This window comes from Pezoporus flaviventris, unplaced genomic scaffold (genome assembly GCF_033815535.1).
Source record: "Pezoporus flaviventris isolate CSIRO_AGI_PZ_B2104156 unplaced genomic scaffold, CSIRO_AGI_Pfla_v1 ptg000001l, whole genome shotgun sequence".
Lineage (NCBI taxonomy): Eukaryota > Metazoa > Chordata > Aves > Psittaciformes > Psittacidae > Pezoporus > Pezoporus flaviventris.
Genome location: NW_026892549.1, coordinates 62,071,419 through 62,087,039, shown reverse-complemented (window position 1 = coordinate 62,087,039; position 15,621 = coordinate 62,071,419). Strand labels below are relative to the sequence as shown.

Sequence of the window (15,621 nt, the reverse complement as noted above, 5' to 3'; positions counted from 1 at the left end):
GTATAATGGAAATAGCAATTAAAAGCAAAACCAAAAGCACCACGCAACTGCAAAATCTTCGGTATCTAAGCAAGCCAGCCTAGAAAAGTGAGAAATACAAAACCCCCACTGAGTATCTACTTTCAAGAGTTTTAGGAAGGAAAAAATCAGGCCTGAAAGCTGAACTCTCACTTCTCTGCAAGCAAGTGGTGCCTTAGCAAACCTCCATCACCACTGTCAGCAACTGGAGGAGGCAGGGAGTAGACGGGAGGTACAAGGTGATGCTGCAGGTTGGCTCCAAAGGCAGATTTGTGGCATTTGGGGTTTCACTACCAGGAAAGCACAGAAGTCGCTGTAGCAACCAGCACAGGGCATGCAATAGGTACTAACTGCCCTGAATCCACAAGTTTTACTTCAACGTGAGCACAAAGAGAGCGTTGGTTTCTGCGTATTTAAGGGCTTCTTCCTCTCCCCCCAACAACAACACACATCTTTAAAGGGAGTTCAAAGAGGGAGAGGAAGTCAAGACACTAGTGCTAAGTTGAAATTAAGGAAAGCTTTTCTACTCGAGTCACACAAGGTGATAGCTCTGGAGAGCAGCATGGGTATTTCTGTAACAAAGAGAAGCATAAAGCACATGTTACAATGTGCGAGTTCTTTGCAATTAAGGATTTCTTTGCAATTCATTTCAATTTCATTAATTATAGAAAAAACATGATTTTTTTTTGTGCTTAGAAAACCTCCTGGGCTTTTAAACTTGGCTTCTTTTGGTGCTCGTTTTTTTCCAGGTATGAAAAGAAAGTTGTATTAAGTATAAATGCAGCCTTTTGCTCTGCAAAGGCTGTATCCTCCTCTTCACTGGGAAATCTGATGGAAGGAAAAGATGTGTAAATTTCTTCTTGCAGTCTTCACAGTTAAAAGGCTACCGTAGTAATCTCATTTGGTACAGACGCAGCATTAACTTTCTCGTATCAGTAGAAAAATCCACACCATACCTTAGCCCTGACACACTTGTTTTAATTGCAGGAGTTGTTTTTAAAAGGGAAGGTTTCTTCCTTTGACTGTATGCAGTCAAATTCATCAGGCCTACTATGGTTTAGAGGGAGTTGAGGCTAAACAAAAGGTCATGGTGTTAAAGTGTTTGTTTCAGACAAACTACACATGGACTGGGCTGAACGGAAAAGTTAATGTAAAACTTCTTGCTTACTGCAGTAATGGAGGTTATGCTAGGGGGAGTTTTGGTTTTCCAAAAGAACCTGAACCTTCCTGTACTGCCCTTTTTACTGCAGAGCACTCCAGTCTGCATGACTGCAGACATCAGCTTTTGTGGACATGGCAAGGAACGTCATGTAGATACGTTCTGTACAACTTATTTAATCAAAGAAATACTTTGGTGCAAACAGGAGCCTCAGCTCAAAATCCTGCAGACTTCATCCTGCTGCTCTCACCATAGAATCCCCCAGGTTGGAGAGACTGGGAGGGTGACCTACAGACGTACACTCAGCATAGCCTTCCAGAGGAATCCATGCTGGGTGATGTTCTCACCACCATGCAAACAGCTCGGGCACGGCTTGCATGGCACAGCCTGGGAGCACACTGGGCTTCCAATCCAATATTCCATACATCTGTTTTTGCCTCCTGCTCATTAACAGAAGGTGGATTCTTTCTTCCCAGCAGCAGAAAGATAACTCCTCCTGCCTCTCTGCTAATTACAGCGGCGCTCTTACCTGGTAGCCAGAATCATTACAGGTCATGTAACATTTGCCACAGTTGATGCACATTTCCTCATCAATCAGAGCCACGACTTGCTCTGTGTTGCAGAGCTCACCATATGTTCCAATATACTGCAGTGCTTTTCCAATTACATCCTGGGGGAAAAATAAGAGACTTTATTGACTCATTCAGAAGATACCTAAGCAGTTTCTATAGCTGCACAGGACTTCTATAGCTGCTCTAGTACTTTGATACGGAAGGCTTGGCCATGCATTGGAATAATGTTCAGGATCTCTCTTACAAGTTTCCAAGTTGCTGACTTTCATGCGTCCTGTAAAATATGTAGAATACAGGCACACTTTCAATGTAGGCACCACTGGGAGTATATATTTGTCTACAAATACCTTCCACAAATAGGTTACACATTGAGTACTTTATTTTGGCTGTTTTGCCGTGATTATGTGAAACATCAAGGAACAAAATGGAGCACTAAACAGGAGTGACATGCTACAAACGATCAGATCATCCATAGTCATTTCTCATTAGCACAGATTTAAGAACTCACATCAAGAAAAGAAAGGGGCATAATCAAGTAAATTGACAGAGCAACTGCTTTGTCTCTTTAGTAAGATGCACAAATGACACCACCATCAGTTTATTGCACATATTGTACAGAAGAGAGTTGTGGGTCTCATCCTGCAAGTCTTGATTCAGTTCTTCTAACTTTACACAGAAGAATCTGTGGCATCAGCCTTACCTTACACATCTGTGCTGCAGACAGCCTATGGGTACGTACCACAGGGAGAAGACATCTCCTCTAAAAGAAGTTGCTGGGGACCTACCTGATGCAAACCATTTCCTCTTTGCACCAAGGGAAACTGCAGAGTTTAGTGGCAGCTCAGCTTCACTGAGTCAATGGTAGAGATGGGACAAGTCCCAGGTCCTTTGGACAACAGCTACCCCTCAGTTAAATCAGTTTAACTTGTGGAAGTATTGCTTAGGTGATGAACACGACCTACCTGATGCAAACCATTTCCAGGGGGGTTGAAAGTGGATTATCTCAAGGTCCTTTCCAACCCAAACCATTCTATGATTCTATGATTTTAAGAGATTCACTCTATGGCACAGTACTGGTTGCCTGGATATTTTGTGAGTTGTTTTTGCAACAGTTCCCATGCTGCAAAACAAGCTCAATTTTCTGTGCAAGATTTTACATTGTTAAGATAAAGCTGGGCTCAGTAAATGAAGGTGATGCGATGCAACAACGGCTATGTTGAGTATTAAAGAAATCTCATTGAGTGATAGGAGAGTAGAACTGGCTTCAAAGCCATTCTGCTGTAACAAACCATGATGATTTTGAATCAAATCAACTGAAAAATGCTCAAGATCAAGCCAAATATGAGATGGACAAATCTGCCCAGAATTCATAAAGCTTCAGAGTGTTTACCTTTGGTCTTGCATCTCCAAGAAACATGATAAGGATTTCTTTTTTGTATTCTGTTTGTCAATGCTTTCAAAGAAGCAATACTGACCTTGCTCCTATCAGTCCTACCCTGAAATGAATAGCTACCATTTTAAGTATGTGATATAAATATGCTATATTTAACCTCTATCACTTCTAATTGCATACAACACTCTATATATTGTTTCCAGTTCTCACCGCAGCAGAATTGGATTACAGTAACTTAAGTTTGCATTGCACATTTTGGGCAGCCTTACTTTCAAACAACCTAAGCACTCCTATGCCAATAGGGTAACATGGCTTTATCAGTGTTAGCTCTAAATGAAAGCTCTGATACATGAACTAAATGAAGGTTTAGCTTTTTTATCAGTTCTAGGATCTATGAAGTTGCTCTTAATCACTGCTGAGGTAGGAAATTCAACCATATCCTAAGCCCAGGAAGAAGGACAGGGGAATTGCATTGTTTTCTTGTTCCAAAAACACTCAAAATGCTTTCTGTCTGCCAAAACCCCTACATTGCTGACATGTGAAATACCTTGGTTGCATTCATTGAATGCTAAAAGCCTTCCAGTTCTTCTCAACAACATGTAGAGAACATTAGTGCTCTTCCAGCATAAAACAGCTATGGCACGTTGCTAAAGGCAGCATGATGAGTGTGGACAGATGACTGTAAGTGAGCAAGTTATCACAGCTTAATGACTTAGCACTCATCAATAGAGCTGTGCAAGTTGATTATGTGCATGGTCCAAATTCACTGCAAATTTGAAGGGAAATCTGTTTGCTTAAAGGACTGTAAAAGGTCAATTAACTACTACGAAAGGGTTTCACATAATACTTTTTACTTCAGGATTGTAAATGACTAGACTTGAACACACAGCCCTTCACTCTGCCTCCACTGATGAGCTTATAGTAACTAAATCATATGGGATACCTTAGGAACTGCTCTTTTCATTCCCACGTCTTTTCATTCCTATGTCTCTCTCAGAAATGTTCATGGATTTACTGGGAATTGCTCAGCAGTTTTCAGGTTTCTGCAGTCTTTTGCATCAGTTGAAAAACTGCAGTTGTAGAATTTAGCCCCAGCTTATTTCAAGCCTCACATAGGCTTGAACCAGCTGCAAGTTTCAAGATACATGTGTCTTTGTGTGACCTACTGCCCTCAGCAACACTAAGTATCCTACAAGCCTCTGTTCTGTGCATGTAACGCTTAAATGTTCCACTGTATGTCACAAATGCACGTCCCCTGCAAGTACTGCTCTGTGTTCTGAAGAAATGATGTAAAACCTGTACAACATACAATGAAGTAGCTTCCCACTGCCTGCTCATGTTGCCAATGCATCAGTATAGGGCGGATTCCCGATAGTGAAGGGCTTTTTAATCTAACAAAAGCAGAGGTTTAAATAGAAGAGGTAACTAACAATTTTCTCAGGGAGGTTCTGGATTCACGTTTGTATTTCTGAAACATTGTTTGGATGTTGCGGAGATGGGCTTCTCGGACAGTTATGGGATGGAGGACCTTGCTTAAGAGAGAAGACAAAAAGATGTTTAGCCTAGGAAGATGAAAGTGGAGCAGGAATATGATGTCTTTTTATATACAAATCAGGGAGGGAAAAGAGCTGTTAAATGACAATGTTGGCACAAGAGCATAGGAGTATAAACCAACCAGGAATCAATTTAAAGCTGGGAATTAGAAAAGGCTTTTTCAATGGGAAAGGGGTGAATTGGTTAATGCCCTCCCAGAGAAACAGCCGGGAAACAGCAAGGAGAGAGTCCAAGATTAGCATTTGATAGCTCAGGAAATGGTTGCTTAGAAGAACATGATCAAAATATACTTTTCCAACTACAAACTTAGAAAGGGAATAACAAACCCAATGCATATGGCATGGTGATTTCTGAATGTGTAACCAAGTCTCATTGCTCACAGCACACAAAATACACTTCTGGGGACTCAGAATCCCAAGTAGAAAGGATGAGGGCATTTGAGAGGCCTGTGTCGATGATGTACTGCTCATTTATACTCCTGGGTGTTGTCTTTTCATCACTTCTTTCTCTCAAGCAAAAACTGTATCCTGAGTCATTTGCAAAGTTTCAAGGCTTTATTGACTAAAAAAGCAATGGTACTTTACTTAAAAGATGTTTTGCAGGTGCACTCTTTTACAGCATCTCAAGCTACCTCATAGCTTCTTGTTTCCATCAAATCAGAAGCATTTGGAACAAAATACACAGTGCAGCAAGAAATAATGAGCTTTCCCTATTTAAAGTGCTTTCTCTCCAAAAAAGCAACTGTCTAAACTGGCACTCTGGGATGCCGCAGTTGGTGTATCTCAATGGGCTCTGCATCAAATTTGCACTGTTTACAGTAGAATGGGGTTTGTTGCCAAGTGCCAACAGAAGCCAACAGCCAACCTGCCAACAGAAGCCAGGTTCTGCGAGTCAAGCTGTGTTCTTCCTGGCTTACATATTACCAGAAGCAATTAAAAAATAGACTTACAATAACAAAGCTGGAAGTTCAATTTTGCCCTAAGTTACCCCTTTGCAACCTCAGGGACTTCTATATAACTGCTGTGCTGTCTTCCTCTTCACAACAAAACCATTCTGGAAGAGGAATTTAGGCCTGCAAGTGGAACTGGCAGGGAATTGAGTCACTGTGGAGACAACCAGAGCAGAATCAGAGCAGTTTTTATGTTACTAATGACACTTGTCACTAACCCAGGCAGATGTGGGTTTCAGTGTACATAAGGAACAGATCTGTCCAGTAGGGTATCATGTTTACAATGCTATTTTTATTACTATAGCTGCATTTTTAACGTGAATTTATCAAACATTTTAGGGCGATTACCTTTTCATTAGCCATCACGTTACTAAACTTCTCTTCGTAAATACAACTCATGGTTCACGTTTGGCTCCTGGTAGACCTCCTATGTCCATTGTCATGAAGACCACACTAAAAGACCATAGAGATGATGTGTCTCCAAGGGATCACTGACCATGAGGCAAATACTGAAGCTGATTCACTACCATGTAAGGCAAAAACCTCCTAACAAAGCACATCACATTTCTATAGTGTGCTTGATCCCAGGTACTCTGTTCATTGTTATTTATGGGGTGTTCGGGCAGTTCTCAGGATTCAACAGGCTATGAAAGAACAAAGGGGTGTGCAGAAGTGACCTCATGAGGATACAGAGAGAGCGTGGAAATGGGATGAAACATTGCAACGAAAGTAAATGACTCTCTGACCCGGTGTTTAAGGTGGTGCCTTCCACCTTACAGAGGTGATTGTCCTGCTGTATTCAGCATTCAGCCCCACCTTGAGCACTGTGTGTAATTCTGATGCCACAGGTTAAGGCAGCTCAGAGGAGGGCATGAAACCTGGTAAAAGGGCTGGAAGGAAAGTCCTATGACGACTGTGGTCTTATCTAGTGTGGAGAAAGGGATGCTGAGGGACAATCTCATTGCTCTCTACAGCTTCCTAAGGGGACAAAGTGGGGAGGCAGGTGCTGAGTTCTTCTTCCTGGTATCCAGTGATAGGAAACGTGGGAATGATTCAAAGCTGCACCAGGAATTTTACACTGGACATCAGAAAACATTTTTAAGTGTGGTCAAATGCTGGAATGGGCTTCTTAGAGAGGTAGTTGAAGCCCTAAGCCTCTTAGTGTTGAAGAGGCATTTGAACAATGCCTTTAGTAATAATGTCCTTTAACTTCTGGTAGGCCCTGAAGTGGTCAGTCAGTTGGACTTGGTGATCACTGTACGTCCCTTCCAACTGAAATTACTCTATTCCATCCTATTCCATTCAGACTCCAGGATTTCTTCCCACCTTTTAAGAGTAACTTAAATTTGCTTATGTTCTCTGAGATACTGTGATGGAGAAGGGATCATTATGGGCTACTGAAGGAGAGGTTATTGCTGTGATTCACTGTGGAGCAAACACTTGGGATAAGCAGATTTAGAGTCCCATAAATTATGGGAGACACATGCACAGTCCCACCTGGAATATGCAACAGCTCCATGTTTATAATGAAGACTACAGTATTGCAGGCAGGTGAGCACAAGCTAACACTGCTTGTATTGAGGAAGGATCCAAACGGAACACTGTTAGTGCTGCACCTAGATCAATACACCTCACCTCTCGAGAGGATTTTACATACTAAGCACAGCACTGGACTAAACGTGGCTTGATGCCTCCCAAGATGCCAGCTTCCAGGTGGGGGCTTATGGCATCAGCATATAAAGACTTACATATATGTATGTGTGAAATGCCACGTCAACGCATCGGTACACACAAGGGTGAAAAGTAGTTCAAACATAAGGAACTTTAGCTTGAAGGCATCTGTGGATGTTTTCCCAACGTGTGGAAGAACAGATCATGTCCTAGCTAAGCAGACAGAGCGATGCGAGAGTGGTTGAACTGCCACACAGGTCAAGCAAGACTTGTGGAGAAAGGAAGAAGTAAAATAAGCAGGTAAACGATGACTAGATATTATGGTATAAACCCTGGAGGACAATGAACTGAATCTCTAGGGAAAAAGCCCACAGGAATCTATAAGGAAAGCAATTAAAGTAATACGGAGGTTACCTGAGGTAGGCAAATACATGTGTGGGAGCTGTACAAAAATGCAACTGAGAAGATCCGCATATGGCAAAACTGCTGGTAAGTGAAAAGAGAACCAACTCGGCTGCATAGCCGAGCACGCGGTTCCAATTAATAGTGAGAAATAGAGAGAATAAAGAGAAAAGCCACGGGAGAAGCCATCCAAAAATTAAATTAGATTTGGGATAATTGCAGAGGGCTTTGAAACCTATAAAAAAAGGCGTTTTGGCAGCATGTGGAATGGAAACAAATGTTGGAATTTACATATCACCAACCAACAGCCGAGCAGGCAGATGAGGGAGTTCTGGGCAGGAATTTGCAGCGACCCTCCAAAACCACAAGCAGCCAAGGCAGGGGTCACAGCTCTTCCAAGGGCAGCTATTCCTCAGTTCCCATCAGCTTTCGTACATCCTCACTGCTCCAGAGAACTGGAGTTAGCCTAGGACTAGCTTTAAGAGCTGACCTTTCCCACCTAGTCTGGTATCTGGATGACAGGATGGATCCTCTTCTCTGTCCTGGAGGGTCAGCCAAGACAGAACTGCTTGTAGATGGTCTGGGATTTGTAATTCCAAGTGTGAATACTTCTTAGTTACAAATACATCACTCAGGTCTGAGCTCCTCTGCTTCTCTCTGTGGAGAATTCCTGAGCAGGGAAGGGGATCAGATAAGTCACCTTTATTCATTAAGCTTCAACTTAGCTTCCTTAATGAATGTCCTGAATCTTCCTGGCAGTTTTTCTCCACAATAGAATAACAGATGGATCTATTAATGACAAACTTTAATAAAACCTCCCTTTGTTGGGGCAAGTTCCCTATTCCAAGAAAAAAACAGTATTTTCCTATTTCTTAGTGAGCATCTGTGGTTGGGTGACCCAGGCTGGAAACCAGGTGCCCATCAAAGATGCTCTGTCACTCTCCTTCCTCAGCTGTAAAGTGAAGAGGCTCTGAGGCTCCTTCCTCCTCGGGGGAGGACTCCTCACACTCCTCCCATCTCCAGTGTGGTCCCTCCCATGGCAGACAGTCTTCCATGGACTTTTCCATGAGTCCTTCCCATGTGCTGCAGTTCTTCATGAATTGCTGCAGCGCTTCATGAACTGCTTCCATGGGAGGCAGCCCTTCAGGAACTGAGGTCCCAGCTCCTGCCAGCAAACCTGCTCCAGCACAGGCTTCCCATGGGATAACAGCTTACTGCAAGCATCTACCTTCTCACAGAAGCCACCACTCCCCAAACCTCCCTTGCAAACCCAATGCAGCATTTCTCATTGCTGCTTTTCTCATGCTGGTTAAAGCATTGCTGCCTAAGGAATGGTCAGACTGAAAGACTGTCAAGAATTGGCCTTGGCGTTTCCTACCTTCTTCTAATTGCTTCAGTCTTTCTCAGTCTCTTTTAATCGAAGGGGTGAGGAAGATGCTAACCTGATTCCTTTGGCTGAGAAGCTCCCCACAGTTACCACACAAAAGTATTCAGCATAAATCCAAGTTTTTGTTTGGGGGAATTCATTTTCATCCTTTCTGCAGCAGGGCCTCTTTGCTTTTTAATGTCTCTCCGACTACTTGGTTCTTTTTTTGCTTTTGTACCTGGAGTTAGGCTTGATCAATTATTAACCTCAACTTCTCAGTTATGGCTTTTTTAAGTCTTTAGGTCTTATTTTGCCTCTTGCTACACTTTCTCCTCCATTCAGTTTGTTTGCTTTTGGACAGTATCAGTCCTTTGCTTTTCAGAAGCAAGCGATCTCATTGAAAATGCAGTTATTGGCTGTGGCTTCTCCTTTCTCTTTTTGCCTACATCAATCCTCTCTCCCCAAAGAGAACAGAACCACAAAAGCTTTGAGGTCAAGTAGGCTTTGAATAAGTGGGCAAAAATGAAGTAGTTCACTGTTCCTTGGAACTTTTGGCATACGGAAAGAAGAGGCCTTTGACACATGAGGAGGGGAGTGATTTTTGGGTGCCATAAACCATCATAAGCGCTCCAGAATACTGAGAGGCCTCCAGAAGTGGCAAAATGCTTAACTTCAACAGGACAATGACTCAACACTTCTCCCTGGCTGGTTTTGCAGTTTGGAATACTGCATGTGTTGGTAAACTGCAAAATTCCCTTGGGAATGATGCAGTATTTTGAGCCATTGCTCCTACTGTGTTTTATGTTTGGCATTATTTTGGCAAGAATTCTTACAGGTCTGATCATACAGTGGAAGTTACCGATCTGTAGAGATCTGATATTCTTACCTATATGAGGAAGACTATCAACAAGCTCAACAGATACAATTTTCACATTGCTTTATGAAAGGCCCTACATGAAAATCCTGATTTTCTTAGCTTTCCTGTTCATAGAATCCCAGATTGGTTTGTGATGGAAGGGACCTTAAAGCTTATCCAGCTCCAACCCCTGCCACGGGCAGGGACACCTCACACTAGAGCAGGTTGCTCCAAGCCCCTGTGTCCAACCTGGCCTTGAACACTGCCAGGGATGGGGCAGCCACAGCTTCTCTGGGCACCCTGCGCCAGCACCTCAGCACCCTCACAGGGAAGAGCTTCCTAATATCCAATCTAAATCTCCCCTCTTTCAGTTTAAAGCCATTACTTCCTGTCCAGTCCCTCCATGCACTTATAGAAAGTCCCTCTCCAGCTTCCTTGTAGGCCCCCTATAGGTACTGGAAGGCTGCTCTGAGGTGTCCCTGGAACCTTCTCTTCTCCAGGCTATTCAGACATGAAGTTTAAGTACGGTCCAAAGGGAACACCTAGAATAATTAGCTTATGATGGTTCAATTTGTTGACATTTATTGGCTACCTAAGGGAAGGGAAATCTCCAATGTATGGATTATGCAGTAGATGGGGTCACAGGTTTTCTTTTCGCCTTGACATTTACTCATTGCAGACAGTGGATCAACTACTTAGACAAACATTCTCCAGCTTTAAAAGTTGTGTCTGAAAACCTATGACACAGCGTTCCTATGTACTGAACACAGACCTTTCCCATTGATCTTACATGAGAGACAAAGCTATTCAGCACATGGCAAGTAATCCAAGGGTATCATGCAAACCTGAGCTCAGACTGTAGCATTATGACTGAAAGAAACTGTTAACAGCTGAGGCATTACCCATGCCTTGCTCTACAATTCCTGTTCCACTGCCCGAATATCTTCAGTTTGAAAAATGACATTAGGGAAATACCTATACGTGTACATCACAGATCACCTCCCATCGATCTCGGTTAAAAAGCTAGGAAGCCTGCATAAAGAGCAGTCTTTGATGCCCTCTAACAAGCTTAAAAGCAGTAATAACCAACTCAAACTGCTAGCAATGACTGTGCGTGTCAACTGCCTGATGGCTGATGATTTCTTATGTGTAAGCATGTATTTTTGTTACCTTGATTGCTGGGATGGGCTTCTTAGGAATGAAATGTTTTTTCTGGGGAAGCACAGCAGCCATGCTCTGTTCCTTCAGCTTAAGCTTGTTCTCAGCTATGATCTTTTTGCGTTGCTCCACGTAAGGCCCAAAACTGGGCAGTTTCTGAAACAAAAACCAGGACACACGATGATGTTCAATGAGCAGGTATAGCAAAAAGGTGAGTCCAATCCCAAGAGCAAGATCCCAAGTCCTTGCTGAGGTCCTTATTCGGGAAGCTGGAACTGAAATCAGTGAGACTGAAGTAAATAAAAATCACGTATGAACCTCAGGTTCTGACTTGAAAAATAGATATTGAATATTAAAATATTAATACAGCACAGCAGAAAAAGAGCTGAATTGCAGGTCAGCTTCCAACAGCCTCATATTTCCCCACTGCATACCTGCTTAGATATAAAAATATATCATGTTAAATAATTCAAATGTATAACTTTACTTCTATGGCACATGGAAAGGTATCATAAAACTCCCAGTTTATTTGGAAGAGTTCCACCAGTGTTTATGGACTATTTGTATGGCTATCTAAATATATTTCTATATAGTTTTAAAGCTTACAAACATACATTTTGCATTCTGATAACAGAGTGGCATGGTTTAGTGGGAGGTGTCCCTGCCCAAGGCAGGGTGGCTGGAACTGGATGATCTTAAGGTCCTTTCCAACCCTAACTATTCTATGATTCTATGACCTGTCAAAGTAAGTCTAACACATATCAAATGAACTGCAACACATTCTCATCTTTTCATTTACCTCTGTGTCCCACTCGCATTCTTTTCTACAACATTTAATCCTAGAACCCAATTAAACGACCTTGAGAGGAAGATTTTACTGACTCACAAAACTCATTTCTCACCCAAGAACATGATTTCATAGAACACCCAGCTTCCTGAAAGAAAAAGCTCCTTTACTTACCTAGCTTACATGGGCAGAGTGCCACAATCCCAGGTTTAGGGTAATGGAAAAGGGTAGAAAACATGGATTTTCTCCTGATGCAAAAGACCATGCCCTTTCTCCCCTGAAACTAGTTTCCTATTCTGCAAAAGTGTTTCATCCACCGAACTAAACCCAGAAGCTACTGCAGTACTCCAGAAACTAGCAGGTAGTAACAGGGGACACATCGCCTCAGCAGTTGCTAGCATTAGTTCACGCTAATAATACAACCTCAAAGAGCATATTGAACAAGATCCAGGGCTGCTGTGGCTATCAATTTTTGAAGAGGGAATTTCAATGCGAATTTTAAATCTGGAATTATTTAAAAATTTAGAAATGATTATTTTTTAAAATGAAGTCAATCCAGAAGAGGTTATCCTGCACTCCCGTTAATCCTTAGGAGAAAAATCCCTCAATGAACTCTGTCAGTCACAATACCCAACCCTGGGACCTCAGGCTTCTTGTTATGACAAATAAAAGCTTTCTTGGCTGCTATGGTTTTGGCTCTCTGAGCACACAGCCAGAGGGTGAGGTCTTTGGAACGCTTCCCTGCTTCTGTGTGTGGCCTCCACATGCCTTTTAACTTCAAGCCAGAACAAGACTGAGGGTCTTGTGGTGCTCTTCAGAGAAGGTGCTCTCCTGCAGTCCCCCTTCAGCTGGGACTGAACCATACTCTGGGACAAAGCCTCCATCTAGACAAAGCACAAGATCATGGGGATGTTGCAGACCCCATCTGTCCCAGATCTAGATTTAGACTAAGTCTGCCCACTGCAAAGGGCTCCTGTTTTGTCTGTCCAATGGGAACTTGGTTCCTGAATGTCATGTTCAAGGGCATCCTTACAGACATCAAACTCTTCCTTCAGTGCGGTTACCATACATGATCTTGGAGAGGGAATTCTCTAGGATGCCTTAAAATAAGTCGTTTGATATTACTGCAAAGAGCGGCAAGGTGGTGACCTTACATACCAAAGTCATAGAATCGCAGAATCATGGAATAATTAGGGTTGGAAAGGACCTTAAGATCCTCTAGTTCCAACCCCCCTGCCGTGGGCAGGGACACCTTATGCTAAATCATATCACCCAAGGCCTCGTCCAACCTGGTCTTGAACACTGCCAGGGATGGAGCATTCACAAAGTCAAGGAAGAATTCAAACCCAGGATTATTTTAAACAGGAAAGAGTAGAAGAATTTGCCTAATTTCAATCTAATCAATAGGTTCTAAAGCACACACGTAAAGACTCAATACTTTACATGACTTTTAGAAAGCCAGAGACTTTCAGCAAAGACCTAAACCATATAGATTCTTATTAAAAGTATTGATGTATGTCTGCTTGGCTGCATCAACTAGAAATACATTCTGGCTATGAGTAAGTAGTAGCTGTGTCACTGAGAAACTATTTTCACTTCATAATTTATGTGCTGATGGCAACAACTTTGGGCTCGAGAGGGCAGGAAACCTGATGACAAAGCACTTTTGGACTCTTCCCTGTCTGGCCAGGAATTGAATTGCTGACTTTCAGAGCAGGTAGCAAAGCTAATTCTGCTGAGGTTTTAACTGAAGGAGTAGAGGAGACAGTTGTTCATGGCTTGACTGATCAAAGATCATCTTGGGGAAGAACAGCTAAGTCTTTGCAGAATAAATCCTTTACTTTTCTCTTCATGTATGACCAATCCCCTAATTTCTATAGACAGAAATACTGAGCATATTGAAATGAAATAGGTGATCCAAGGAAAAATGTGGAAAAAGAATTCATTCTTGTGTACAGGGGAAAAGCCAGCTACAAAAATGACTCATATTCTATCTATTGCGCACTTGGAAGTATTCAGATTTTTACATCTAGCATAGGTGGAATGCACAGCAGACAATCTGCAAAGTGTGCAATGCCTTCAGTACCATATTTTAGATGTTTCATAATGATATGCACTCAGTTATATTAAATTGTAGATTCTCTGCCTTTTAAAAAGAAATGAAATAGTGATTAATCTAGTAACGTAACATCCAACTTTACTCTCTCCTCTCTCTGCATTGCTGGTTTTCCATCAAGAAATTGATTAAATGGAATTTAAAATAATTAAGGGAACACGTAGGTCTGGTTATGTTGCGTTTGAAGTCTGGTCGCTCCCAAGCAGCCAAGCCAAATTTCATCAAACAGCACTGAAAACAAACAATCTTTTCTATAGCAATAAATAATACATTAAAACGTAGCCTCAAGAGCTTAGGAAGGACTTACTGATGGTTCCCCTTATGCTGATGAGAGTGCTTATTGTTCAGAGCTGGGGTTTCAAGCATTTTGAAGGCAAAGGCCATATGAAATAGCAAACAATAGTTTAATGAACTGAGTTCCTGGAGACAGCAAAAGTCAAAACATGTTGAGATAACTGATGAAGAGATGGGTGTTTAAGAGAGTTTAAAGTTAAATCACCTTTAACCATTGTAGGGGCTATCTTCCTAAGCACATGGGGGATTTAATAGCATAGTTTCCCATAAAGCACAAGCACAGAACTTGGCGAGTTTGACTCCACTTTGGAAATCCTCCTGCAGTGCAGCTTGTTTGGGTTTTTCTAATTTCCAGATATTCCAACTTCAGCAAACTCCCCATACACTGATATCTTTGTTATATCAACATCTGCCTAGAAAAGAACAATTCATATGAATAAGTGTGAATAGCAAGTGCTTAGAAGATTGCAACAAGCAGAGTAATTAGATAATTCTTGTGTACTTATAGATCTGTATCAGTGATATCTATAGCTGCATTATTTGCATCCATCTGTCTCTATATAGCCATAATTCAGCATGTTTCTATTGGAGGGATAACATCTAGAATGGAGCCAAAATAAATACATTAAGTGGCATTATTTACTTTTTTATAATTACATTATCACAGAACTGGAAGCTTGAAATGCTGGAGTATTTTACAGACAGGAAGTAAAAATCCAAATCCTCTCACTGCCAAGACTTCCCAAAGCCGCCTTTTAACTGATGAACTGTAGAAATCTCCAGCAACATTGTGATTTTTGTTTCAGTAGTTTCTCCAGGGATTCATCATTGAAGGATCTGTTCTTACCAGAAAAGCTAAATCCTACTCATTTAAAGATAACAGTATCTTCCACTAAAACTGCCTCTATCCAGATACATAAAAGCATTACCCTGCCAATCGAGAACTGACAACATAATGAATCAACAATAAAACCTTAAGCTTGGAGAGCTTTAAGGTGAATAAGTCTGGTTTGATTATAATTTATTCAAGGATCAATCTAAAGGTAATTGAGCATATTATGAACTAAATAGGGTGCTTGCTTCCTAATGGTAAAAAGTAGAGAGAATCCTCCACTTCAGACTGCTGCAATCTTGATGGGCACTCTACCAAGTAGCCTAACTAGTGGAGCAGGCTGGTGAAGAGGGCACTGCAATCTGTGCCAGATGCCCCAGACTTGAAGGTCGCTTCCAACCTCAGCTATTCTATGATTCTATTTCTAACATTGTAACTGATCTGCTCCTTACTCTATACATACGTCTCCATAATGTCGTCATGGGCTGCTTATT

General features: G+C 41.8%; 1 protein-coding gene across 2 annotated transcripts in view; it reads right to left on the bottom strand.

The window, feature by feature from the left end:
• DPYD (dihydropyrimidine dehydrogenase) overlaps positions 1–15,621 on the bottom strand; it is a 346,394-nt gene that overhangs the window by 2,003 nt on the left and 328,770 nt on the right. For both annotated transcript variants that reach the window (XM_061461954.1, XM_061461963.1), the window contains 2 exons: positions 11,111–11,254; positions 1,707–1,847 (listed from right to left, as the gene is read on the bottom strand). In XM_061461954.1, the coding sequence (XP_061317938.1) occupies positions 1,707–1,847; positions 11,111–11,254 (285 nt within the window). The remainder of the gene's footprint in view (positions 1–1,706; positions 1,848–11,110; positions 11,255–15,621) is intronic.